General features: G+C 45.1%; 3 protein-coding genes across 11 annotated transcripts in view; 2 read left to right on the plus strand and 1 right to left on the minus strand.

The window, feature by feature from the left end:
- The first annotated feature begins 1,702 nt into the window (after positions 1-1,702).
- LOC107154571 (tubulin alpha-8 chain-like) lies at positions 1,703-7,190 on the plus strand. The gene is made up of 4 exons (XM_015500191.2): positions 1,703-2,193; positions 3,075-3,223; positions 3,551-4,231; positions 6,800-7,190. The coding sequence occupies exons 1-4, from the start codon at positions 2,028-2,030 to the stop codon at positions 7,094-7,096; spliced, it is 1,293 nt and encodes a 430-aa protein (XP_015355677.1). The 5' UTR covers positions 1,703-2,027; the 3' UTR covers positions 7,097-7,190.
- Positions 7,191-8,312: 1,122 nt separating this feature from the next.
- On the minus strand, positions 8,313-19,385 carry LOC107154698 (mitotic-spindle organizing protein 2B-like). Of its 2 annotated transcripts, XM_048785114.1 has the most exons (4): positions 19,124-19,385; positions 18,792-18,940; positions 17,805-17,984; positions 8,313-9,275 (listed from the first exon to the last, which is right to left on the minus strand). In XM_048785114.1, the coding sequence occupies exons 1-4, from the start codon at positions 19,288-19,290 to the stop codon at positions 9,118-9,120; spliced, it is 654 nt and encodes a 217-aa protein (XP_048641071.1). In that variant the 5' UTR covers positions 19,291-19,385; the 3' UTR covers positions 8,313-9,117. The 2 variants fall into 2 exon arrangements, with proteins under 2 accessions (XP_048641071.1, XP_015355858.1); XM_015500372.2 differs by lacking the exon at positions 17,805-17,984 and having other exon boundaries at positions 19,124-19,370.
- Positions 19,386-19,861: 476 nt separating this feature from the next.
- Smpd4 (sphingomyelin phosphodiesterase 4) overlaps positions 19,862-27,053 on the plus strand; it is a 28,194-nt gene continuing 21,002 nt past the window's right edge. For 2 of the 8 annotated variants that reach the window (XM_015500374.2, XM_015500376.2), the window contains exons 1-6: positions 19,873-20,011; positions 22,471-22,554; positions 24,807-24,893; positions 25,515-25,657; positions 26,110-26,185; positions 26,918-27,026. In XM_015500374.2, coding sequence (XP_015355860.1) covers positions 19,937-20,011; positions 22,471-22,554; positions 24,807-24,893; positions 25,515-25,657; positions 26,110-26,185; positions 26,918-27,026 — 574 coding nt within the window. In that variant the 5' untranslated portion in view covers positions 19,873-19,936. Of the gene's footprint in view, positions 20,012-22,470; positions 22,555-24,806; positions 24,894-25,514; positions 25,658-26,109; positions 26,186-26,917; positions 27,027-27,053 lie in introns of those variants that run through there. The other 6 variants (XM_015500378.2, XM_048785101.1, XM_048785099.1 and 3 more) reach the window with 5 other exon arrangements.

Here is a 27,053-nt window from a genome sequence, read left to right on the forward strand (position 1 = left end):
TTTATTTATTTTTTTAGTTATTGGCAGACACAACATCTTTGTTGGTATGTGGTGCTGAGGATCGAACCCGGGCCGCACGCATGCCAGACGAGCGTGCTACCACTTGAGCCACATCCCCAGCCCCGCATCATGTTAATTTTTTTGAGGGGTGGGTGGAGAGGGCACCAGGGATTGAACTCAGGAGAACTTGACCATTAAGCCCTATTTTGTATTTTATTCAGAGACCAGGTCTCACTGAGTTGCTTAGTGCCTTGCTTTTGCTGAGGCTGGCTTGGAACTCATGATCCTCTTGTTTCAGCCTCCTGAGCCACTGGGATTACAGGCGTGCACCACTGTGTCCATGTGGATTTTTTTTTATGTCCTGCAGAGTCTGAGATTTGGTGCTCCTATAAAAGGAAATAGCATATTGAATGGGTATAGTCCCTCAATTTTATTTGATCTCCTCTATGTATTTGCGAAGGCAATGTATTTACAATTGAATAAGTAGCTAGTGAGTGTTCAGTTACCTCCCCTCCAGAAACAGATGCTTCATTGAAGATAGGTATTTTTGTTTTTTGAGAATACTTTAAAAGGGTACAATTGATAAAGTTATGGATAGCTTTATTTATTTATTTTTTTTGATGGTAAAGAAACCATCAAGAGGGCTGCGGATATAGCGCAGATGGTAGAGTGCTTGCCTTATATGCAAAAGGCCCTGGGTTCTAATCCCCAGCAACACCACCACCACAACAACAAAAAAAAAAAGAAAGAAAGAAAGAAAAGAAAAGAAAGAAGACATCAAAAGACAGTTTACTTGGGAGGCTTAGGCAGGAGGACCATGAGTTCAAAGCCAGCCTCAGCAAAAGTGAGGTGCTAAGGAACTCAGTGAGGATTCTCTAAATAATATACAAAATGGGGCTGGGGATGTGGCCCAGTGGTCGAGTTGCCCCTAAGTTCAATCCCTACTACGTCTCGCCACCAAAAAAAAAAAAAGACATTGTACTATAAGAGCACTTGTGATATCTGGGAGTCATTATACTCCTAGACTTAAAGGGGTGGGGAGAGAAGGGGAGGGAATGATTACTAGAAGTTGAGAGGGTATCTTTTTGAAGAGTATTGACTGTTGAAAGTAAGTTGTGGCCTGGATAAAGGGACTCAGGCAGTCCATTGTAGTCTGGCATGGAGGGAGCATCCTGACTACATTTGCTATAATCTCAAGTTCCTGCCACTGCTGTCTACTGGGAAAACCAACCAGAAGCCATAGGGCAAGAGTTAAGATGTCTCAGCAGTCAAGCACAGTGGCACATACCTATTATTCTGGTTACTGAGGAGGCTGAAGCAGGAGGATGGCAAGTTTGAGTCCAGGCAGGACAACTTATTGAGATCCTGTCTAAAATAAAAAATGTAAAGTAGCTCAGTGAGAGCGCACCACAGGGTTCACTTCCCAGTACCATACACACACACATGGTCTTAGCCTCTGTCCTCTAAAGTGTCAGAGACAGGTAATACTACTTATCTATGAAGTAGGAGGAGGAGTAAGTAGGATAGAGAATGACAGAGGTCAATCTGTCTGAGCAGATGGAAGACACACAGTGAATACCTGGGCTTGGGCCATGGTAATCTGGAACCTAGTCTATCTTTCCTTGCTTAACTCTTCATTTCATTATCTGTTGCCCAGTGCACAAACTGCTCTATCTTCCTCAGTTCCCATTATAAGCCACAGTAAGGAGTTCATTATTAACGTTACATGGCTTGCAGGCTTTAAAAAGAATCCTGGTTTTGCAAAGAGGTTTAAGTTCTGTGGCTGACTGTGCCACTTAACAGCTAGAGTGGCATAGAGCAATTCAGGTAGCATAGAGAACAGGGGTTGAAAGTGAAGTTTATGAAAGTGCCAGTCACTGAGGCACTGTAAAAATACTAAATTTTAATGCTTTGCATGCTATATGGTTTAATTTCCCTTGAAGAGGAGTGGGTTTCATGTTTATGTTCTGGTTCCCAGCGCGAGTGTATCTCTATCCACGTGGGGCAGGCAGGTGTCCAGATCGGCAATGCCTGCTGGGAACTGTACTGCCTTGAACATGGAATTCAGCCCGATGGTCAGATGCCAAGTGACAAAACCATTGGCGGCGGGGATGAACACGTTCTTCAGCGAAACCGGGGCTGGCAAGCACGTGCCCAGAGCAGTGTTTGTGGACCTGGAGCCCACCGTGGTTGGTAGGTGCTCAGGCCTGCAGGGAGGCCTTCCTGGGAGGGTGGGAGCGCCTTGGTAAAGTCCCATGTGGACTCCTTGAATCCCTGTGCAGAAAGAAGGGATGTTGAAGCCTATGCTCCCAACATTGCTGGGTGAGGAACTCACTGGTGTGGACTGAAGGTTCTTGACTGTGGGACTCAGGCACCTATCTCAGGAAACCTGCCCTGCAGAGAAAAGCTGGTAGCCAGCAGTAAGCTGGGCTGCAGAGAGATTCCCTCCTGGCTGACTCTGCTGGTCAGGTGGCTCCCGTGCACACCCAGTGCAGGGTGTACAGCCTTGATTCCCTCCTTCATGCCACCCACACTGACATGCTGGCACACTACAGTCTTGAGCTACCCAGAGACGTGGAACCTTAAGTGTAGAACATTCATTGGGTTCCTCTAGATTGGAAGTCCTAGGTAGTTTCCCATAAGAGGTGGAAAACAGAGCACCTTTCATTGGTTCCCCTGGGACATAACAGAATACTGATTTTCCAACCTGTGTGACCTGGGCAACATGCAATTCCCTGATGGCACGGCCCCACTGAAGTCACGCTGACCTGGTGACTGCAGGTTTATGAGTGAGTTTTTAATTGTTCCCTTTGATGTAGCTAAGGGTAGGAAAGAAAGAAGTAGCTGGAGAATCACCCATATGGGCATGTGAGCATTTTGCTCTCAGTGGGAACTGATCCTGCTGGCATTTGTACGACTGTTGACTCTACCTTGTAAGAGCATTTGTGGTTTGTGTATCACACAGAGATTTTTCCAGTGTGTGCTTTGTAGATTCAGCCCTCCTGCGGCTGTGTCCACCTTAGTGAGTACGGCAGGCCAGGGAGACTCCCAGAACATGGGTTTTTTTTTTGTAGATGAAGTGCACACAGGGACCTACAGGCAGCTCTTCCACCCGGAACAGTTGATCACTGGGAAGGAAGATGCCGCCAATAATTATGCCAGAGGCCATTACACCATTGGCAAGGAGATCGTGGACCTGGTCCTGGACCAGATCCACAAACTGGTAGGAAGAGCACCAAGGAGGCTTCTTGAAGAGGTTCCCGGGTGGGGACAGTGGGCCTTGGATTGTGAAAGGGAGGTCATCTGGGGAGGTCTTAGGTCAGGTTCTGGGATCTGACCAAGTCTGCAGAGTCTTCTTGTATGGTGTCTGCTGGGATGCATTGATAGCTGTCTTTTGTCTGCTTTGACTTCTGAGGGTAATGCCTGCTGGTTAGGCACTTTATTTGAGTCCATGCGAACTTGTGAGAGCACAGAGAAGTGAGCCTGGCCTGTTGGAGTTTGGTGGTGTGTCTTCCACAGCCTTTGGCTCATATTATGTGGTTTCTTGCAGGCGGATCTGTGCACAGGACTGCAGGGCTTCCTCATCTTCCACAGCTTCGGGGGCGGCACGGGCTCTGGGTTCACTTCTCTGCTCATGGAGCGGCTGTCAGTGGACTATGGCAAGAAGTCCAAGCTGGAATTTGCCATCTACCCAGCTCCGCAGGTTTCCACAGCTGTGGTAGAGCCCTACAACTCCATCCTGACCACCCACACGACCCTCGAGCACTCCGACTGTGCCTTCATGGTGGACAACGAAGCCATCTATGACATCTGTTGGCGCAACCTGGACATCGAGTGGCCCACGTACACCAACCTCAATCGTCTCATTGGGCAGATCGTGTCCTCCATCACGGCCTCCCTGCGGTTCGATGGGGCCCTGAACGTGGATCTGACGGAATTCCAGACCAACCTGGTGCCGTACCCCCGCATCCACTTCCCCCTGGCCACCTATGCCCCAGTCATCTCGGCGGAGAAAGCCTATCACGAGCAGCTCTCAGTGGCCGAGATCACCAATGCCTGCTTTGAGCTGGCCAACCAGATGGTGAAGTGTGACCCTCGCCATGGCAAGTACATGGCCTGCTGCATGTTGTACAGGGGGGACGTGGTCCCAAAAGATGTCAATGCGGCCATTGCCACCATTAAGACCAAGCGCACCATCCAGTTTGTGGATTGGTGCCCCACTGGGTTTAAGGTAGGACTGGGTGCTGTCTAGTCATCATGCTTGTCAGCAAACAGCAGGCGCCTGAGAACACAAATCCTTTTGGGAGTCAGTGCTTTTTTACTTGGGTTAGGCTCTTGGTTGCAAATTAGTGAATCAGAATAATTTATCTCTTGAATTTCCTTTCTGAATCACACTATGTATTTGTAGTGAGCAGTTTTAAAAATTTTTGTTTAACCCATGAGTGTTTTTCCCACTTTTCAAGTTTATTTATTTATTTATTTATTTTTAAAGAATATCTTTATTTTATTTTTATATGGTGCTGAGAATTGAACCCAGTGCCTCATGCATGCTAGGCGAGCATGCTACCATTTGAGCCACATCTCCAGCCCCTCAACTTTATTTATTTATTTACTTATTATTATCTTTTAAAAAAATTTTTTTTTAATATTTATTTTCTTTAGATTTCGGCGGACACAACATCTTTGTTTGTATGTGGTGCTGAGGATCGAACCCGGGCTGCACGCATTCCAGGCGAGCGCACTACCGCTTGAGCCACATCCCCAGCCTATTACTTATTATTATCTTTTTGGTGGTGCTAGGGATTGAACTCAGGGCCTTATGCATGCTAGGCAAGCAATGTACCAACTGAGCTCTATGTCCTCAGTCCCATATTTTTTATTTTGAAATGGTCTGGCTATGTTGCTGAGGCTGGCCTTGAATTTGGGATCCTCCCACTCAATTCCCATGTTACTGGAATTACCACACCTGGTGCACTTATATTTATATTTTTTTAACAGAATATAGTATTTTCTGAAGAACTTTTGTGCCCCATTCTGATGGTAGGATTAGTGTGGGTACATTGGTGATTAATGTGTGTCTTTTTAACTATTTTGAATTTGGGTGTTACTAAAACAGACTATTGTCAGTTAATCTCACTTTATTGTATAGGTATGTAGAAACTAATTTCAGTTTCAATATCCTATGGATTATCCAATTTAAGGAAAAACCTCCATGAATCTTTTTGTGCTGAAAATGGCAATATATATTTTTTCTTTTAGCTTAGAAATTCTGGTGTGAGTTTTATAAAACACAAAACTTGAGTCACCTCTCCACTGGTACAAGATAGAAACTGCTATCTATCTACTCAGTTTTTCTAATAGTAGTTTCCTAAATCCTGTTGATTGTTAAAACTAGTTGTCCTTGGGCTTGGCTTGGCTTGGCTAGATTTTGTTTGGCTTTCTTTTTCTTTCTTCCTTCTTTTCTTCCCTCCTCAGGCATCAAGCCCAGCAAGTTGTGTATACTAGGAGAGCACTTTACCATTGAGCTCTTGTCTTTGGTTTTCATGCTATGTTCCCTGGGTTAGCTAGCCCCTTATTGCTTCTGGTGGCTATACTGCAGTAGGTTATTTTTAAAATATTTTTAATTGTCAATGGACCTTTATTTTGTTTATTTATATGCAGTGCTGAGAATCGAACCCAGTGCCTCACACATGCCAGGCACGTGCTCTACCACTGAGTCACAATCCCTTTAGATTCTTTATTTTATTTTATTTTTTGTAGTTGTAGATGGACAGAATGCCTTTATTTTATTTGTTCATTTTTATGTGGTGCTGAGGATTGAACCCAGTGCCTCACGCATGCTAGGCACGCACTCTACCACTAAGTCACAACCACAGCCCATACAGTAGGTCCTTATCTAGTATTTTTTGCTCTGGGTTTTCTTCTCTAGATCAGGGGTTTACACAGTTGTTAAACTGGCTGCCAAATTTTATAAATAAGGTTTGGTCTGACTAGTCACACTTGTTCACTTACAAATTGTTTATGGTTTTGCATATCAGCACAATTGAGCAGTTTGGACAAAGAATTGTGAAATGTGGAATTTTTACTTTATCACTTTTTACAGAATAAGTTTGGTTCATCCCTGCTCTAGTTGTTACTACACAATTCTGCCAAAACTTCTGGTCAAGTTACTCCCTGATTCTGAAACATGGAATGCTTCCCCTTTGGTATCTCCTTGAGCATGTCACTCCCTCTCCCCACTTAAGACACAGATAGGCCACCTTCTGCCACTGTGATAGTAGTATTCACATGACCTTTGATCTACTACCTTTGTATATATCACAAAGGTTTGGTTGCTGGGTCAGAAGGGGGAGATATTCCCTGAGCTTTCAGTTATATACAGTTCTCGGGATTTATCTGGGTGGAAAATGTTTTGGTTACAGAAATTCACCATCTTATTATGGAGAAAATCCACAAAGAACACAAGGTAGTGTGTTTTCAGAGAGAAGATGGAGTCCTTTCCCTTAGTACCATAGTTATCATAGTTGCTTAGACCCAGCCCTTCAGGCACTTGAGACTGAGCCAAGGATGACTAACTCCAAGGCTTATTTTTCCCTGCTTTTTCCTTTTCTGGAACCATTACCCTGTTGACCCAGCACCATGTGTGATACAAAGAAGGGCTCAGTGCCTGTTTGCAGGGTCAACTGAGCATTCTCAGAGGGTCATCAGAGGGCTCCTGCAGTGTATCTTTATATGAGGAAAAGTAGCCACCATTTCTGGGTTTGATATAAGTTTCATGGAATGCTTTCTTCCCTGGCAGGTGGGCATTAACTACCAGCCCCCCACAGTGGTGCCTGGAGGAGACCTGGCCAAGGTGCAGCGGGCTGTGTGCATGCTGAGCAACACCACTTCCATCGCAGAGGCCTGGGCCCACCTGGACCATAAGTTCGACCTCATGTATGCCAAGCGGGCCTTTGTGCACTGGTATGTTGGCGAAGGCATGGAGGAAGGGGAATTCTCAGAGGCCCGAGAGGACCTGGCAGCGCTGGAGAAGGATTATGAAGAGGTGGGCGTGGATTCTGTGGAAGCAGAGGCTGAAGAAGGGGAAGAATATTGAGTGGAAAGATGAAACTGGCATGCATTCCTTGTCAACTCTTCTGCCACCCCTCAGCATAGGAGCCTTCACATTGTTTACAATTAAAGTTTCAGTATAAACCCTAAATTTCTGTGTGCTGCATAACTTTGTCCATAGGAGTGGATAGGATCTTAGAACCACACAGAAGGCCAGTCCAGACTCCATAGTCTACTGATTAAAGAGGGACTTGGGGATTATATTGCTGTAATGTTAAGGAACCACTGCTGAAATGATTTGACTTGATGGAAGTATTTCAAATCTAGTTTCAACCGGGTGTGGTGATACATGCCTGTAATCCCAGTGGCTTGGGAGGCTGAGGCAGGATTCACAAATTCAACTCAGTAACTTAGCAAGGCCGTATGCAACTTAGAGACACTATCTCAAAATAAAAAATAAAAGGACTGGGGATGTGGGGCTGAGATTGTGGCTCAGTGGTAGAGCGCTCACTTAGCATGGGTGGGACCCAGGTTCGATCCTCAGCACCACATAAAAATAAAGGCATTGTGTTGTGTTCATCTATACCTAAAAAATAAAATGTTAAAAAAAAAAAAGGACTGGGGATGTGGATCAGTCGTTGGGCACCCCTGAGATCAATCCTTAATAAACACACACACACACAAATCCAGTTTCAAAGCATAAAATTTATAAATTCCTAAGGAAACTGAGTTGGATTTTTCCCATTTTTTAAAAAAATTTTTAATTTGGGGCCTTCTCTGTTGATGAGACTGAATAAAGCATAAGAGTTTAGAAATGGAGGGCTTAAAATCTGAGGTCTGAGGGTAGGAAATGTCCACAAAATCCCTAAAACTGAGTCAAATGAGAAAGATCAAGGCAATTTGAGGGGAAAGGGATATTACTGAATTCCCCATAGCATGCATGACTCATTAAGTCACAACATATCACTATAACCTCAATGTTGTGTGGCCAGTTGGAGACAGTGCTCTCCTTCTACGTTCATACACTCACACCTCTTACCTAGTATTGTGAACAGTCCTAATAGGGAATTCCACCTCTTGCACTTCAAGGGAAACACGTTGAGCTGTTTATAATAAAGACCTGGCAATACATATATCTTCTCTTGGACTTAAAAGCTGGGACCAAGAAAGTCAAGTCACTGGTTTAAGTTACTTGGTTAGTTAGGCTATAGAAAAACTAGGACCAGCACATACCTCATTCTAAATCTATGTGCTTTCATATGTTCAAAAAGTGATAGAGAACATTTGATTTTTTTTCCTTAACACTTTATTATTGAAACTTCCCTCTGATCCTCATGGTTAAAATTCTTACATGTAAATTGAAAAAAAAGTTTCTTGTGTGGGATGACATGGACTGAGGATAAGAATGAAAGCTGGAGCCATGCACTTTGGAATGAAGGAGAATGGGTGTGATGACAAAATAGGTACAAATGAAATCCAAGAATTACACATGCATTATTACTATTTCCACAGTTCTCTTGTCCATAAAAGTTATCATGAGATTGCAATATTTATATATTCAAATCAATTTAAATGAAATCAATGTTTATAGGTGTTTTGTTGACCCAGAGGGCTGATACATGGAGAAAATATAGGACAATTTTGGTGTTTGAACAGAACTAGTGGCTCATTTCAATAAAAATTTTTTGTGTGGTGGCATGTGCTACTGTAGCTGTAAGACTTAAAAAGGGACAGATTTAGTTTATAATGTATTATAAGGACCGAGTTGTAAAGAAGTTTTGGGAGACCATGTCATATACTATCTATCCTATAATTTTAAAAATAAAATAGCCCTAATAAAGTAGAATAAAAGACGCCTTTAAAGTCAAAAAGATACCTACTAAAATAAATTGTGTGTGAGGTATAAATGTTTACATCATTTTAAACTTATTTCTGATATTTTCTTGTGGGGAGAACAATGATTTTGATTCTCAGCTTTTTAGAGAGACTTAGTGGAAGGAGATGGCACACAGCCTTTGCTGGGAGAACAATGGTTCTAGCACGCTGGCAATGCAGTCTGTTCTCTTCCTATGTGCTGCTCCTAGAGGTGCTCTTCCCAGGCCCGCCTCCCTTGGGCAGCCTTGTGGCACTGGGTTGGCGGGGCATCCTTTGGCTGGATCCTTCCCGGCTTCCACGTTCTGCCAGTGTAGGTGCTCCACTGAGAGTAGGGCCGCCTTTGTTTCTTCCTAAGAAAACAACACAACATTAGGAACCAGGGTAAACGCCATTGTCAAAGCTCAGTTAATTATATTTGTGTTCCTTGAGTAACATTTACGTTAATGTTACGGTCTGGGTGCCCCACATCAGTCTGGAGTCCTGTGGCTCACATCTGCCTAAATTAGCACATCCCAGAGAAGCCCTTGACAGTGTGCAGGGGGCCTTCTAGATGTCATCCCAGGGATAAAGCAGGAATGTTTTGAAAGCAGAGGTGCATTCAGGGAAAGGATACCCCTACCTGGTCTGCCCTGGACAGTGTACATGATCTGCCCCTCAGCAGGTAACAGGAGGAACAGGCTGCCACCTCCTTCCCAATGTATTCATACTGTACCATATGTAACTGCCTTGATCAGATTCTGACAGGAAGTACATTCACTAGAATTGAAAGCAGATTTCAGATTTTGAACATTATTTCTCATATTGTTTTTTCCCTACCTCTATGGACTATTCTTTAAATGCAGTGGTCAAGCCTCTTGTTTTCAGGGTTAGCTATCTGTTCCATAGTTGGATTCCTGCTGAGGTTTGAAAACTTGAAATTGTCCAACTGCTAGATAGTTAACCTGTGATGAATCCCACTGGTTCACATAGTCCTTGCTTTGCATATTCTTTTGTGCACAGAAAGAATGAAAGATCTGTAGCCACACTTGGACCAGAGTTTTATTTTAAAGGGATGGCTTCTCCTGGGCTCAAGATATTGACAGTATGAGCAAGACTGAGAAGATCCTGTGGGGACAAGACATGACTGGGAGCAGGCTTGCTCATGGGGTCACAGTCCCTTACACATGTAGAGTCTATCTCTTCCCTGGCCTAGCAAGGTATGCTCTGCAGGTTTTGACCAGGATATATGTCCCCTGCTTGAGCCATGATATAGGGTTCCACCCCTATCTCTCCACCTCCAGATTTTTTCCTTGTCCTGATTAGACACAGGATACCCTGGCTACTTTGAGACCCCTGCTTTGTTTTCCCCTGAAAGTACCGAATCTAAGCTTTGAAGATTCCCAGATACTGATCAACATTGTTTAGGTTGCCTGAAATACTAAAAGATGAAAGTGTTACCAAACTCACAGAAACAAGCCCTCTCCTGTAGCCAGTTTCCTTGAACCTAATATAAACTGTATATGCTGATCCCCTGGGGTTGGGGACATGCCAAAGTGACCTCTCCTATCACTGTATTTCTCCAGGAACATGCTACAGCCCCTCTATAAATCCCTCTAATAAATACTTTGGATTGATCACCCTGATGTTTAGTGCTTCTTTCTTTGACATTCCAACTGGCCTCAAGCCAGGGTGGTTATAGGAGTTCCCCTATTGCTACTTTTGGGGGCAGTTCCAGCTTTGGGCTCAGCCCTTTGATCATGGTTTTTCCATGGCCTATTCATCAAGTTTAGCCAAATAGCCTGCAAAAGAAAACTGTTTTTGGAGCAAAGATGCTACAAGGTGTCTTAGAATCCATGAGGTGGAAACCCATGTCTGAGATAGTAGAGACACTGGCTCCTGCAACTCACTTTTTATGCTCTAGAATCCTCACCATGAAACTCTCCCCAGATTCTTTTTCTTTCTTTCTTTCTTTTTTTTTTTAATTTGTAGCATAATATCCTTCATTGATATAGGTGGGGAATTCCTTTAAAGTCTACTAACAAATTGAATTCAACAGTAGTCAAATTCATGATCAATGTTTTCATCAATATTGAAAAGTTTTCAGAATTTTTTGAATATTGCTTTGCTTTGTATTCATTCTCTGGTTGATGAAGGAATTTTGCATTCCTGAAAGACCTCCATGGGAGGAGGGTAATCACCTAGGAATGTCACTTGAATTCTTCAATTGTGATGAGAGCCTCCCCGGATTCTTGTACAATAGGATGGCCCTCCTTATGAGAATTTCCAGAAAGTTCTTCCTTGGAGAACTAGGGGATCTTTGCTGTCTGGTTAGGTGGGAAGGATAACTGTGGTGCCACACTTTTAATGCTGATATCTTGTCCTTGTCTTCCTTTGATTTTCCCCCTGTCTCACCTCCCTGGAGGTGATTACATACAGTTGATCACTCAAGTGATTACATAAAGTTGATTCAATAAAAATGTAGTAACAGGGTACCCACAATTGAGGTGTAGAACAGATTGGAGCATGTGATAGGGTGAAGTTGGGCCCACTCAGCCTACCACGGGCTCACGAAAATGATACAAAGTAGAGAATGGTCAGCAGGAATTTCCTTTGGTACAAGCGGTCATCATTCTTGCCTTCATTGACTGGTCAGTGAGCACAGATCTTGTCACCATTGGTTGGATGGGCCTTATCACTCTCAGCATCTCCTACAATATGCAAATGGTCATAAGGGGCCACAGTCCCTCTGCACGCTAAACCAGGCATATGAAACTTTCTGTATCAGTTAGCCTAATTCTGGGTGCTCAGGTATCCACATGCTGGCTGCAAGGGATGTTTCCTGACAGAAGCAGAAATACAGCTCAGGGTGGGTCAATCAAGCTCGCTCCCAGCAACTGGCAGGGCAGGTCTCAGACATGGGCCTGACTCTGAAGCCAGCTTTTCCTCTTGCTCTGAGTTTCCTCCTTGTCAGGATAATGACCAGGTCCACCTAGAAGATGAAGGATGACAAGGAAATGGAAAGGGACAAATCATGCCCATCTTTAAATCTGACAGGATCAATAAGCCCAGTGTAATATGAAAGAGTGAACAGGTATAAATCTAAATCATAGAAGACATTAAGAAACAGTCTAAGACTTGGGGGTATAGCTCAATGATAAAGTGCTTGCCCAGCATGTACAAAGCCCTAGGTTTAGTCCTCAGAACCACACACACAAGAAATTTATATAATTATATATATGTGAGATAATTAAATGGATTTTTATAATCTATGTATTATATATGTGTTATGTATAATACATGTACATTTTTAATATATATTCACATATATATGAATGCCAACCCATTTGTCCAGCTGTGATTCTTAGAACCCTTCAGGAATCACATACTTTCACTATTAGTAGGGACACTGATCCAGGCCTCCTCATTTTATGCATGGACAAGGAGGCCAAGGGTTTTAGGCCAAAGGGGAATGGTCTGTAGTGACATGATGGAGAAGCCTTTACAGTGCAGAACTAGTTTTATCAAGAACAGTGGGATTATTAAGGATTGGTGGAGTGGGAGGGTGGTGGCAACTTATGCTCCCAGGCCTGGTCACTTTTAATGAACCAAAGATAAACAAGAACCACTGAATGTTTAAAATATCCTGCCTAGTTCTCTTCAAACTTTCATGCCACTCCTACCCCTAAAACCAGCTGGTGATCTCTCAGAATTTTATGATCTCCTATAGAAGCAACCCCCAAAATGTATCAGTCTGTCAGCTACACTGTCATGGTTTGGTGAAATCCAGAAGCTAGGGAGTGGACCAAGTTGGAGTGGGATCCACTCTGCCATTTATCTTTTGAATAGCCTTTGTGAGCCCCAACTTGCCAACCCCTATAAACTTGACTGGCTGACTAGGCAAAGCAGGTAGAGAATGAGGATTTATAAAGATCCTTGGTGTAGCCAAGCATGGTTATGTGTGCCTGTCTAGCTACTTGGGAGGCTAAGTCAGGAGCCCACAAGTTTGAGACATCTTGGCAACATACTGAGACCCCATCTCATGAATAAATAAATAATAAATAGAAACCTAGTATGTCCTGCTTTTCTCTGTTGGTCTAGGGAGGCTTGTCTCCTTTCTGAGTGGGAATGGCACCTTATGGTGACATGGGTCAGCAGACATTGGTGTTAAGGAAGGTAAAAACTGGAGTGGGCAAGGAGAGGTAAGAACTGAAGAGAGGGTAAGAAAACACTACAGGATCCTCTTCAGGAGCATGCTGTGGTGAGGGCAAGTAGCATCAATAAGTCTATATCACACTGGTCAGTGGCAAAATAGCAAGCCACTGCTGGGAGCCATTAGCCAAGTAGGTATGACAATTTCCTTGCCAGCGTACCCCATGTTGCTAACATTTTGCAGTGACATTGAATGTAGTTGACCTTGCTCAAGGACCAGGGCGGATTAGGGTGTTCCCGGTTTAACATAATCGGGTTTAGGGCGTTCCCAGTTTAGGTTCCAGGTTTAAGGTTTAAGATTATTCCTGCTGGGAATAGGGCGTATCCTGCTGCCTAAGTTCCCCTTGAGTTCTCACGGGATTCAGACAGTATATTTTGGGAGACAGAAGCCCAGTGAAGGTGAATTTGGGAGAGAACGTGGATTTGGGCAGAGAACGTGGATTTCCCCAGAACGTGATTGTAGACGGCTGGTGTGAGTTCGGGAATAAAGAGTTGCTGTTTGAATCTACAAGCTGTGTGGTGGCTCCTGATTGTGTGCCCAGCCAGACTGCGGCATTTGTGCCCAGCCAGACTGTGGCAAGCCACCCCAAAATCTTCTTGAGCACACAAACTTGTGTCCTGGTAGAGGCCAATTTGGTTCCCCAGGCAAAGGGCACAATCTTCCTTAAGGCAAAAAAATCACAGGTCTGTGCTGTCACCAGCTACTACTGTTGCTCTCTGGCCACAGTAGAGGCCTACCTGATGCTTCCAGAACACATACAGACCTAGTGACAAAGACATACATATAGGACAGATGTACCCATGTGTACTCTTAACTCAGTCTATACTTGGGAAGGTGTTCTTTCATGTGGATGTATCCAGTGCCCCTACCCCTGGGCTTGTGCACGCATGCACAAACACCCACACCCACACACCTTTCCTTGGTGTTGCTGGAAAAAAGTGTTACCATCTAAGTGCTGAAGCAATGCTGTCCAACAGTAATATGATTTGAGCCACATATATATAATTTAAATAGCCACATTAAAATGAAAGGCTGGGGTTGTGGCTCAGCGTTAGCGCACTCGCCTACCATGTGCAGGTCCTTGGGTTCGATCCTTAGCACCACATAAAAATAAATAAATAAAATAAAGGTATTGTGTCCAACTACAACTAAAAAATAAATATTAAAAAAAATAAGATAAAAAATAAAGAGAAAATGGGAAGTTACATTCAGTCAGTTATTTATAGTACTGGGGATTGAACCCAGGAGTGCTGTACCACTAAACTACATCCTCAGCTTTTTTGTATTGAGACAGAGTCTTGCTAAATTGCCTAGGCTAGTCTTGAACTTGAGATCCTCCTTCCTCAGCCTTCCAAGTCAATGAAATTATAGGTGTGTGCCACTATAACCAAATAAATTATGTATTTTAATTAACCCAAAATATGCAATATACAGTCAGCCCTCTATCTGTGGTTTCCACATCCATGGATACAACCAATTTTGGATTGAAAATACTTAAAATAGCCAGTGTGTTGGTGCCCACTTGTAATTCAAGCACACTTGTTGATGCATACTTGCCTCAGTAGCCTGAGGCAAGAGGATCATAAGTTTGAGGCTAGCATAGACAACTTAACCAGACTCTGTCTCAAAATTTAAAAAATTTAAATAGGGCTAAGGGGCTGAGGGTGTTGCTCAGTGGTAGAATACTTGTCTAGCATGTATAAGGCCCTGGGTTGGATATCCAGCACCGACAAAAAAAAGGGGGGTGCTGAGGATGCAACTCAGTGGTATAGATCCTAGGTTCAATCCCTACCACCACAAAATAATAAAAATAAAATTGGAAAAAAAAATTGCATCCTTAAACAATATAGCAACTACTTACATAATATTTATATTGGATTAAGTATTCTCAAGCTGATTTTAAGTAAACAAGAGAGCTGGGTATGGTGGCATACATCTGTAGTCTCAGATCCTCCAAGGACTGACACAGGAGGAATGCTTGAGCTCAGGAGTTCAGAGCCAGCCTAGGCAACATAGCAAGGCCCCATTTCTAAAAAAATAAATAGAGGCTCAGGATATAGTTCAGTGGTAGAGTGCTTGCTTAGCATACATGAGGCCCTGGGTTCGATCCCCAGCATCATCCAACAGACACACACAAACACCATTCCTTTGAAGAAGTGTTAGATAATTTTTATGTATATTAAAAAAGAATAAGTGGGGGGGGCTATGGTTGTAGTTCAGTGGTAGAGCGTTTGCCTGGCATGTGTGAAGCACAGGGTTCGAGTCTTAGCACCATATATAAATAAATAAAGATCCATTGACAACTAAAAAAATATTTTAAAAAAAGGATAAGGGAGGATGACATAGGTTATATGCAAACACTCTGCCATTTTATATAAGGGACTCAAGATTTTGGTACTTATGGGGGTGTGCTAGAACCAATACCCACAGATACCAAGGGACAACTGTATTATCATTTCAACATGTAATCAGTATATAGCCATGAGCTGTTGCATTCATTTTTGTACCAGTTCTTTGACATCCAGTGTGTCTTGACTGCAACAGCCATACATGGCTCATGGCTCCCTTACTGACAGCACAGATCACATGACCCATCTTCCACATACCGAACCTCACTCTACATGTTCTGGAGGGACATATTTTCAAAATGTATAGTTTCCCTAAACCCAATTACAGAACACTCAACTGAATTTAATTTCCCCTCAATGACTACAGGCCCTCACTGTGACCAGCATTCCCCATCTGTGTTTCTGAGGTCTTATGTTTCCCCCTTCTCTGCTGGGCATGGATGAGTCCCTGCAGGCTTCCTGGATGGCTAGGAATCCAGACAGCACCATCGTACTTGCTGTGATTTACAGACTCAAACTCCTGAGTGGGGCTCTGGCCCATGTGGCCTAGAGCACCTCCACACTGAGTTCTGTGGGAAACCTAGGGCAAGTTAACCTCAATGGTTCCAAACTCTGTCATCCCAAATGGATCACTTTGAGCATTCATATTTATTCCACTATATATTTTGTCATTTATAAGGTAGCTGGAATGTTTGTGTGGGTGGATGCTATGACATATAGGCCTTAGAGATCTCTATCTCATCTGGTGGCCCCTTGGCTGCAGCATACTCCTGGCATAGCCCTACCTCTGCCTCACTCCTCTGTATATCCTCCCCACCAACCAGCCACCCCAGTCTCTCCTCTGTCCCCCTAGGCATCTTCTCAGGTCCTCCATGTCCTCCCAGGACTGGGGTCTAGTTAAGCTTCCAGGATTGAGTCTTTGAAAGCCAACAACCCTGTAGGGCCCAGCACTTCAGGCCACTCCTGTTCTTGTGCTGAGGCTTCTCCCCACTTCCCTGGAAGACCCATTCTTCCTCTTTGGTGGGTTATTAAACCCAGGAGAGCTTTACTACATCCCCAGCCCTTTTTATTTTGAAACAGGGTCTCACTAAGTTGCTGAGGCTGGCCTTAAATTTGTAATCCTTCTGCCTCAGCCTCCTGAATCTCTGGGATCAGAGGCATGCACCTCTGCACCCAGATGAGCCCTCATGCATTCACACAGTGCTTCTGCTCCCTGTGCTTCACCCCCACATATCTTTTGACTCTCTATGCTTTTTCTCCCTTTTCCTTCTGCCCCAGGTTAGGCCATGCTCCTACCAGTGGCCAGGACACAACACATGACATACCACTATCCTGCATCTCTGCCTCACTTTGTTCAGCTCTCTCCACACCACACCATCTGGCAGGGCTGCAGAGGCCCTGCCTAACTGGCCCCTCCTGCCCCAACCTGCTATGGTAGTGCTGCAGGTTTATAACTGAATGGACCATACCTCTTTCTATCTTCATCATTGTAAGTTTATCTTCTTTCACTGGACCCAAAGCAAGTCCATCTTATCTACCTTCTGGGCCTTCATTGGCAAGAACTGGACCTGATACCTGGGGTTACTGATTGAGTGAGCAGCAATGTCCCTTCAAGTGAAAGAGACCCTGTTCCCAGTCTCTCCTTCCCAGTCCCTTGGCCCTTCCCCACCCTCCCTGGGCCTGAGCTCCAGGCAGTATCTGGAATCTGGAGAACACAGAGGGAGGGTTTGCAGGAGGGTGCAATCAAAGCACCCTGAGGCCTCACACACCATACTCTGGGCATTTGGCAATACCCAGAAGATACCCCTGTCCAGGATGAGAGAGGAAAGGGGACTCAGATTGCAAGTATGACTTACAGGACAAGCTTACATCACTCATATATATGGTACTGCCAAGGGGGCTGGCGGAAGCCATAGCATCTGTATTATCTTCTAGACCACCTATCCAGGTAGGGGACAGCATCTAAGAGGCTGAGATGCTTCTCATACCTGAGGTTGTGCTCCCAACACTATGCCATGTTGCCTCTTCCCTGCCTCTCAGCCTGCTGTCCTCCCCTGGAGTGGAGACCTTTACAGTGTAAAAGTCTTACCCACCAGAGTTAGTCTCTGGGGCATAGAGGTATTAGCCCCACCCCCTGACCAGCCTAACTACATGTTCTAGAAGTACTGTATCTTTAGTAAACTGAGTTAGAGAGAGTGGCCTGGCACTAAGCTGCAAGGCAGTAATGGCCTGCACATTCTGCCCTTGCAGTTCAAAGCTGCTCTGGCCTCACATGTGCCATGGCAGTTTCCAAGGAAACAAGAGAGCACACCAACCCCCAGAGATAAGCCAATAAACACGACCTGCAAAAGGAGAGAACAAGCAGCAAGAGAACCGGAGGGAAGCGGGGGGCCCTGGAGAGAGAGGCGAGTGCGTGGCAGCTGGGCCGTGGAGCAGAACCGGAGAGGCCGTAGGCCGCAGGGCAGAGGAAAATGAGGACCTTGCAGGGGGGCTACTGTTCCTGGCAGAGAGAAAGGAGGCCTCTGGAAGTCAGAGAAAGACACAAAGAGAGCAGACAGAGGGTAGGTAAGTGAGGCAACCTGAATGCCAGTGCCTGGGGCCTCTCCTGGCTCAGGCATATGGATCCCCAGGGCCCTGGCACTACTCCCCTCAGGGACCTGCCTGTGTGGCTATCCCAAGTACTTCTAGGCAGGAAGCCAGCCCTGGATCTCCTTTCATTTGCCTGGAAGATCCTGCTGAATTTCAGAGGGTTCCCAGCAGCCTCTGTGGGACAGAAGCAACACACAGGGAAGATGATCAAGGACAGTGGATCCATGGTGACATACTCTTAATCACCAGCATCTGCTCATTCCCAGTCATGATCAAGAAAATGAGGAAGCCCTTGAAACTTGAGTAGAGAGGTGCTCCAGTAATCCTTGGAGGGAAGCCGGGCTGGCCAGGACCCTGGGCAGAGCTCAGGTCAGGGTGAGGTACAGGCAAGGGGGAGCATGCCCTGGTCTATGTACACTTCCCTGAAGGTTTTAATGCCAGGACAGGTAACAAAGCCATCTTAATTCCCATGCTTGTGGAATGAAGGCATGAGTGAAGAGGCGAGAAGATGGGGCAGGTGAATTCCAGCCTGTTTGGAACACCCTAGGGCCCCCACTCTGCAATCATGATCTGGAAGTGCACTTCCAAGGGTGGCAATCGAGCCAGGGCCTTGAGTCTGTGGATGGCCCTAAAGGCTCTAACAGGAGACTCACTGGCAGGCATCGCCATTCACGGCTAAGCCTGGACTGTACCTTGACACCTCAGCCACCGGGGAGGGGAGAATGGGGCCCAGCTCTGACCTCGGGTCTCCGACACGCCCGACGTGGGCAGAGACAAAGCCAAAGGGTCCTGGGGATCGCTCGCCAGCCTCTGCCCGGCACACATGGACTTGAGCATCTGGAAGACGGCGAGAGGGGCCACGTTCAGATTCAGCAGGTCCACCAGGATCCTGGTGAGAACAAAAGTGATGCTCAGTGAACCCTTCCCGCCACAAGACAGGCCTGCCCTGGAGACCCGACACGGGCTGCGGGCTCTTCTACACCAGTGGGTCCAGGCTAGGGCGTGGCGGAGGCCAGGAACCGGGGTGTTTGCGGGTCGGAGGAGCAAGAAGTCACCACCCGCGCCCGCTCACTTGAACACGTCGGGATCCATGGCGGCGCCAGCCGCCTGCGCCAGCTCATACAGCTCCATCTCCTCGGCGCTCAGCACCTTCTTCCGCCGCAGCGCGAGTTTCTGCAGAGTTGCAGCCTCCAGAACCGGGGTCGCCCCGAGTCCGGGACCTCCGCCGGCAGCCGCCATGTAAGCTGCGGGTAAGAAAGCGCGCGCCCTGACCCTGCCCACCCGGCCGCCGCTCCGCCAAGTCGCAGTCGGACGGGAGTTCCCACAGCGCCCTCTACCGGCTGCTGACAACCATCCTTCTCCCTGCAGCGTCCTTGCAGAGCCAACTAGACTTCCCCAGCTCTGAGGGCTGGCATGCGGGGCCATCTCACGGAGTTATTCGAGCCCTAGACTTTTATTGAGGGCCCACTGTGTACTATGTAGTGTGTTAGGCGTGTGGATGCCATAGTGGAACACAGAGATTAGCTTCTTACAACCAGATCTTCCCTGATAGATTGCATTGATCTTGCTCACTTACACAGCAACACCTAGCACAATGCCTGGCTTAGAGTGGGCGCTTCAATGTCGCGTGTAATTGTATTTTGGCGTAGGTCCTCCACTAAGGGGCGCTCCTAGAGAACGCTAATGAATGACCTCTGTGCGCACGCGCACTCTTGGCAATGGCTAAACAGGCGTTAGGGGCGCAGATGCTGCAACTGCGCACGCGCTTTCAGGACCACCTCCCTTACATCTCAAACCCTGGCCGGCCTTCGCTTTGCGCACGCGCCTTTCAAGGTAGGGGCACTTTTCCCGCCCGGCCAGGAGGCGTAACGCCCTGCGCATTGTGATGACGACATTTCGGCGCCGGGTCGCCGAATGGCGGCTTCCATACCTGAGGCAAGCGGTGATAGGGGTCCCACAGGTGAGTGACGGGAAAAGCGCGCGAGACAGCTCCATGCTCCGTCGTCGTCGTTGTCCTCGAGCCCTCGCCGAGGCCGTCTCCGTTCTTTCGCGAGCCCCGGGACTTGGACCGGGCCCCGGCTACTCAGCCTGGGCCAGGCCTACAGGGGAGCCAAGGCTCCCGTCTGGGCCTTTATGCCACTCTCCTGGGCTATACCTTTATTCCACCTTCTTGCGCACCCCATCCCGGTAGGTGCTCTGTTAACGTTCGTTGAACGAAGTGATGGAAGGAAAGCTTCAAGTTGAAAACTGAGCCTTGTGAGCTGGGGCTGGGGCTCAGTGGTAGACCGCTTGCCTAGTATGTGTGAGGCACTGGGTTCGATTCTCAGCACCACATATAAGCAATTAAATAAATTAGAAAGGTGTGTTAATAACTAATAAAAAATGTTTTTAAAAAACTGAGCCTTGGGCTCAACAGTGTGGAAGAGCCAGGTGTGGATCTTGGCCCAGCCTTTTTACTTTGCATGGTTCGACTTCTCCGGGCCTCAGTTTTCTCCTCTGTAATAGGAGACTCTTGATACTTTACTCCATAGAACGTTGTAAGGAACAGGTGAGGTCTTATCAGTGGCGCTATACTCTAGATCTGATTGGCACCGGCTGAGGACTGCCGCCACCAGAAACCCCCAGAGTCCTAGCAGCTCTTGAAGAAAGTGGGTGTGGAAGGGGCAGGATGAGGCGAATTCTTGGTGCACTGCGCGCGGAGGGGTGTAACGAGGGTATAGGAATCTTTGCCCTCTTGGAAAGATCCGAATTTTATAACTCTGGGCTACATTTTTTCAGTCGTTGCCTAAGAAAGCTTCCTCTGAGCAAATATACACTTTCACTTCACCTCGAAATCTCTGCTATTATGAAACAGTTCACAATTTTATGTTGCCCTGATCAATTTGGAGTAATGCAATGTTCCCTTTAACCAAGTAGGTCAGGACTGAGGCGATTTCAGTTTTCCACTGAAACTGATAACTAGTATGAATTGAAATAGCCTGGGGGGTATTTCTCTTACCAAGTGGCAAAGATTTGAGTATCCTCTCAACACCCCAACTGCCTACATAACTTCCTTATGCCCAACCAGTCTCCTTCCATATAATCTTCCAGTTGTCACTTCAGCTTCTTTAATTGTGTGCTGGGCAGAGCTATGCCAGGAAAGCTATCACTAGCCATTTGGTGGGACTCTTCAGGCTTCCTCTTTGCTCAGTCCAACTCTGTTTTCTGTTTTCTTTTCTGGGAAGAAAGTATGAATCTAAAGAGCCATTCCAATTTTTTTTTTTTTTCCCAGAGACAAAAAGGTTTATTTAGGAAAGCAGAAACATTCAAGGGAGATTGCGGGCTATCTCACATTCTGGGCCAAGAAGGGAGAGACAGTCCCATTCCTAATTTTTATTTTTATTTATTTATTTATTTATTTATTCATTTGGTACCAGGGATTGAACCCAGGGGCATTTAACCACTGAGCCACATCCCAGAGCCCTTTTTATTTTTCAGACAGTGTCTTGCTAAGTTGCTTAGGGCCTCATTAAATTGCTGAAGCTGGCCTTGAACTTGCGATCCTCCTGCCTCAGCTTCCTGAGCTGCTGGGATTACAGGCACACACCATTGCGCCTAACCTCCCTAATTGTTTGATGGCCCATTCAAATGTTCCCTTGACAGAGTTTGCTCTTCTCTTACATTTGTTCACTGTACAGAGCACAAGTGATGTGTTTTATCCATCTGTCTATGAGAGTTCTACTGTTTACTAGCTAGGTGGAGGCAAGTGACTTAGAACCTTTCTGCCTGTTTCCTCATCTGTACTGATCTCGTGGGTTGTTGTGAGGATGTGTTTACTATTCTTGTTTTACAAACTTAGCAGCATAAAACAGCATCCATTTTGTTATCCCACAGTTACATAATCAGAAGAGCAGGCAGGCTCAGCTAGGGTCTTTACTTTTATCTGCAGGCTCTAGGGAAGAATCTGCCTCCAAGCTTATTTAAGTTGTTGGCAGAATGCAATTCTTTGGAGTTGTAGAATAGACTTATTAGTTTTGGACTGCTCTTTTATCTTAAAATCCACTGAATTGGGACTTTTAATTGCATCTGCAAAATTCCTTCACAGCAGTACTTAGATAAGTGATTGAATAACCAAAATATAGGACTTTTGAAGGACTGCCTTTAAGGTAGGATTAGATGACGAAATATATGGAAAGCCCTGAGAACCAGTTCTGGCATCTAGTATAAGTGCCAGTTCTGGCATCTAGTAAGGATTCACTACTACAAGTGTGGCTCTGAAGCTGGCCATCATAAGCTGTATGAGAATGGCATTTCTATAAAAAATGGAAATTGACAGGGCAGCATGTGTTCAGTTACACAGATGTTCTCCTGGGCATCTTAAAACTGCATAACATTCTATTGTATGGCAGATACTGAGATTTCGTCTTTGTTCTTCCACAGTGGTTTCCTAAGGCAATCATTTTTGACTCTCCACAGGAGGCTACCATGGCATTCCCTCACCTGCAGCAGCCCAGCTTCTTACTAGTAAGTATCAGGTACATTTGGGAGCATTAAAGTAATGATAGTTCTATAGCATAGAGACTTGGGAGTTCTTTCCACCGATCTGAAGAACTTTAGTGGTTGTTTTTAAGGGATGTATGATGGAAATAACACCATACTTAGGGGTTAGAATGCTTAAGCTTGACTTTTCCTCCTTATTGGTATAGGACTTTGAGTTTATGCAATCTCTGAACTCTTTCTTATCTACACAATGCTACCATTCAAATTTAGATGACATTTTCCCCTACTTCCCAAAGCATGAGGAGGAGTAGTGAGAATGTACATCAGAAATCATAAATGTTGTCAATGAGAAATGGGGAGACCCTGTTATATTGGGGGTAGTTAGGACTACATTTAAGTGTTAAACACGATTCTAGAGAAGTTAGTTATAAAGCAGATATCAGAGATGAAGATTTCTAATTTCAGTTCTCAGAGAATTCTTTTTGTAAACATCTATTTGAAAGGACATTCTTCCTTGGTGCACCCTACTAAAGCCAGTAGGCCTGATACATGGCCTGAACAGCCGAGGTCTTCATGAGTGAGTCCAGTCCAGTGAAATCCACCCTAATTTGGCTTTAGACATCCTTGGGTATAAAGCCCTCTTGTTAAAATTCTGGCATCTCTTCCTGATATGAACATATTTGCATAGAGGTCTATTTTTATAGTTAGGGTTCTTTGCCCATATCCCATGACCTTGGATAGATTTCCTTGGTTCTTATCCTGAATGTTTGCTGATCTCTTCATTTCTTTCATGGTTAGTGTTGACTACAGTTTCAGGCTGCCATATTTTTTAAGGTAATGAGTCCAGTAGATTCCTTAATATTAAGAGAGAAACTGAGCATGGAGGTATATATCTGTAATACCAGTGTCTTGAAAGTCTTAGGGAAAAGCTCACAAGTTAAAGGCCAACTGTACCAACTCAGTAAGACTATCTCAAAATAAAAAAAGGGCTGGGGATGTCGCTCCAAGGTAGAGTGCACCTGGGTTTAATCCCCATATTGCCAGGAAACAAAGAGAAAAAAACAAAAGCCAAGTGTACTAGTAGATAACTATAATCCCTGCTACTCAGGAGGTTAAAGCAGGAGGATTGCAAGATCAGAGTAACTTAGTAAGACTTCTGTCTCAAAAAATAGGGCTGGGACTATAGCTTGGTAGCAAAGCACCCTTGGTTTAATCCCTAATACTGGTGGATGGGAGTGGAGGGTTAGCTGGGCTTGATGGCATATACCTGTAATCCCAGCAGCCCTGTGGACTGAGGCAGGAGGTTAGGTTTGCAGGTTCAAGGTCAGCCTCAACAATTTAGCAAGGCCAAGGCTTCTGCTGCAACCCTCGTTATTTTATTGGGCATTCTCACTGATGATCTCAGTGCTATAATCATGAGTGGTTAATGAGGTGAGAATTTTCCAATTCATGTGTACAAACTCAGTGAGTACTTGAGAACTGTGAGAGGTACCCTACATAACACAAATCCTCTCCTGGCTGTGTGGGCTGACCCTGGTAGGAACCTCTGCTTGTGGGTGAGTGGAAGTCAGTTTCATTTTGACTCTGCACTCTTGAGGTAACAAGATGCCTAAAGGAGGATGTTGGGAAGCAAGCCTGAAAATTACTGATCTAGAGGAGTATAGAATTAAAACTTCTCTCTTCCAATAGCATTATTTGAGCCACTGATACACACAGGACCATGCGCATGAGGTGCCAGGGACCAGGCCAGTGGTTGTATAACTCATACTATTGCTTAGATTTCTGTTATGTGTTTATTCATTTTCATGTGGTGGCAGGGCAGTACAGGGGATCCAATCCAGGGCCTCACACATTCTAGGCTAGTATTCTACCACTGAATTACACCCCCAACCCTTTTTTAAGATTTTATTTTGAAATAGGGTCTTGCTAAGTTGTCCATCCTGACCTTGGACTGACTTGTGATCCTCCAGCTTCAGTCACCTCCAAGTAGCTGAGATTACAAGTGTGTGACTATACTTGGTTTGGATTTTTTTTGGGTGGAGGGGGGTAATATATTTTAGAACTTGATGGACCTTTATTTATTTCATTCATTATATGCGGTGCTGAGAATCGAACCCAGAGCTTCACACGTGCTAGGCAAGTGCTCTACCACTGAACCACAACTCCATCTCTGGTTTGGATTTTTGTTTTGATTTGAGCCAGAATATTTGCAAAAACTGTGCAGTGAATACTTCATGTTTTTATTTTATTTATTTTTTTTCCTCTTTATTTTCTAGGCTAGCCTAAAAGCTGATTCTATAAATAAACCTTTTGCACAGAGGTGCCAAGACCTGGTGAAAGTCATTGAGGATTTTCCAGCAAAGGTACAGCTCTGCTAGCCTCTGTGTTTGCAACATATCATATAATTTTTACATATCTCTCGTATATAGAGGTATAGAGTGCTATAGCCATCCTATAGTGCACAGGACAGTCCCCTGCAACAAGCAGGTATCCAGCTCAAAATGTCAATAGTGCCAAAGTTGAGAGATAAATCCTTAGAAATATGTCTTAATTCACACCTTGAAGAGTCAAGCCCAAGAAGCTGACCTGGACAAAAAATTAATATCAGATGACAATAGATCATGGTTAAATTTCAGGGGCCTGATTGTGAAAGAATGTTATTCTCCTTTTTAATGTCTCTTAAGATCAGAATTTCTGATATTTAATTAAAAAGTTTTTAATCACAGGTTCACTTATTTATCTGCCCCAAATATAATGTGGTGACGCTTGTTTTGGCATGTAAGTAACCCCAGTAGAAGAAACCAAAGCTGCTCTTCACTGTAGCACAAGGGTTTTTATGGATGCAGGGCTAGCCTTATGAATCTTTACCAAGGAGTGACCTCCTTAGAGGGAGGTGGGCAGTTGTGGTGCAACATGAAGCTGGGATGGGAGTGGGCACTGGTCCTCTGCCAGCCTGCTTAAAGGCTTACTGTACACTGTTTCAGGAGCTGCACACCATCTTCCCATGGCTAGTAGAGAGCATCTTTGGCAGCCTGGATGGCATTCTCATTGGCTGGAACCTCCGCTGCCTACAAGGGCGTATGAACCCTGTGGAATACAACATTGCAATGGAATTTCTAGACCCTGGGTAGGTTGGTTTGCAGCTGGAGAAGGATGGGGTGCTTCCTCATAATGACCCCATTTTCAAATAACTCTTTTTTTTTTTTTTTTGGGTGGTGCTGGGGATTGAACCCAGGGCTTTGTGCATGCAAGGCAAGCACTCTACCAACTAAGCTATATCCCCAGCCCTTTTTCTTAAATATAAGAAATAATCAATCAGCCATGTATGGTAATAATCAGAAGGTTGAGGAAAGAGGAGCACAAGTTCAAGACCAGCCTGTGTAACTTATGAGACCCTGTCTTAAAAATAAAATTAGAAAGGCTGAGGATGTAGCTGAGTGGTAGAACACTTGCCTAGCCTGCATGAAGCCCTGGTGGGTTCAATCCCCAGTACAGGGGGATGAGGGAATCAGAACAAGGTAGTTTGTAGTTGATTTGTCCTGTTTTTGTTTGATTTTTTTTTTTTTTTTTAATGTTCAGTGGCCCAATGATGAAGTTGGTTTATAAACTCCAAGCTGAAGACTATAAGTTTGACTTTCCTGTATCCTACCTCCCTGTAAGTAAGCCATGATGGTGAGAATGGTGTTTGAGGCAGAGTGTTCAGGAAAGTAGCTATGATCGTGAGGGGGCAGAGGCTTAGAGGTGTGGTGACAGTGGGCAGGAGAATTCCAGAGTCTGGTCAGAGCTCAGGAGGCATCACACATTAGAATTTTTAATATCAACTTTTTAAAAAAATCATTCCAAACTCTGCCAGTGGAGAAGGCATTATGCTGCCTGATGTGCTCCTGACTGAGCGGCCAACAGAGCCATGTGACTGCTTACTTTGATATTCTGAGCCTCCAGTCTTTTAGGGGAAAATTGAGGAATGACTTCCTATGTGGGTTTAAGAAGCAAGGGAGGGCTAGGGTTGTGGCTCAGTGGTAGAGTACTTGCCTAGCATGCATGAGGCACTGGGTTTAATCCTCAGCATCACATAAAAATGAAATAAAGATATTGTGTGCCCACCTACAACTAAAAAGTAAATTTTAAGAAAAAAAGAAAAGCAAGGGAAATGGACTTTAAAACACACCCAGCTGCTATGCTTGCTGTTTATAACTTTTTTTGAGGATAAAAGGAAAAATTATAAGCAAAACCTCTTTTGTCCAAGCACTGCCCACAGGAAGGACATTATCCACATAGGCAAGTTCTGTGTGCTGGTCTCTTCCTTAGCAGCCTTCCCAAAGGGCAGCACTACCTGGAGGGCACAGTGCTGGAGTCTGCCCATGAGCCCACATTCCTCTCTTTGCAGGGCCCTGTGAAGGCATCTATCCAGGAGCGTGTCCTCCCCGACAGCCCTCTGTACCACAACAAGGTCCAGTTCCCCCCAACTGGGGGCCTTGGCCTGAACCTGGCCCTCAGTATCCTTTGGTGTCCTGAATGGTGGG

The sequence above is a fragment of the Marmota marmota genome, unplaced genomic scaffold (assembly GCF_001458135.2).
Source record: "Marmota marmota marmota unplaced genomic scaffold, marMar, whole genome shotgun sequence".
In the NCBI taxonomy this organism is placed as follows: domain Eukaryota; kingdom Metazoa; phylum Chordata; class Mammalia; order Rodentia; family Sciuridae; genus Marmota; species Marmota marmota.

Coding starts and splice junctions, on each gene's coding strand:
- LOC107154571 (XM_015500191.2), top strand. CDS start 2,028: ATGCCTGCTGGGAACTGTACTGCCTTGAACATGGAATTCAGCCCGATG. Junction 2,194..3,074: donor CCTGGAGCCCACCGTGGTTG/GTAGGTGCTCAG, acceptor TTTTTTTTGTAG/ATGAAGTGCACACAGGGACC. Junction 3,224..3,550: donor TGGACCAGATCCACAAACTG/GTAGGAAGAGCA, acceptor GGTTTCTTGCAG/GCGGATCTGTGCACAGGACT.
- LOC107154698 (XM_048785114.1), bottom strand. CDS start 19,290: ATGGCGGCTGCCGGCGGAGGTCCCGGACTCGGGGCGACCCCGGTTCTG. Junction 18,941..19,123: donor ATGGATCCCGACGTGTTCAA/GTGAGCGGGCGC, acceptor TGTTCTCACCAG/GATCCTGGTGGACCTGCTGA. Junction 9,276..17,804: donor CTTGTTCTCTCCTTTTGCAG/GTCGTGTTTATT, acceptor TTGTTTTCTTAG/GAAGAAACAAAGGCGGCCCT.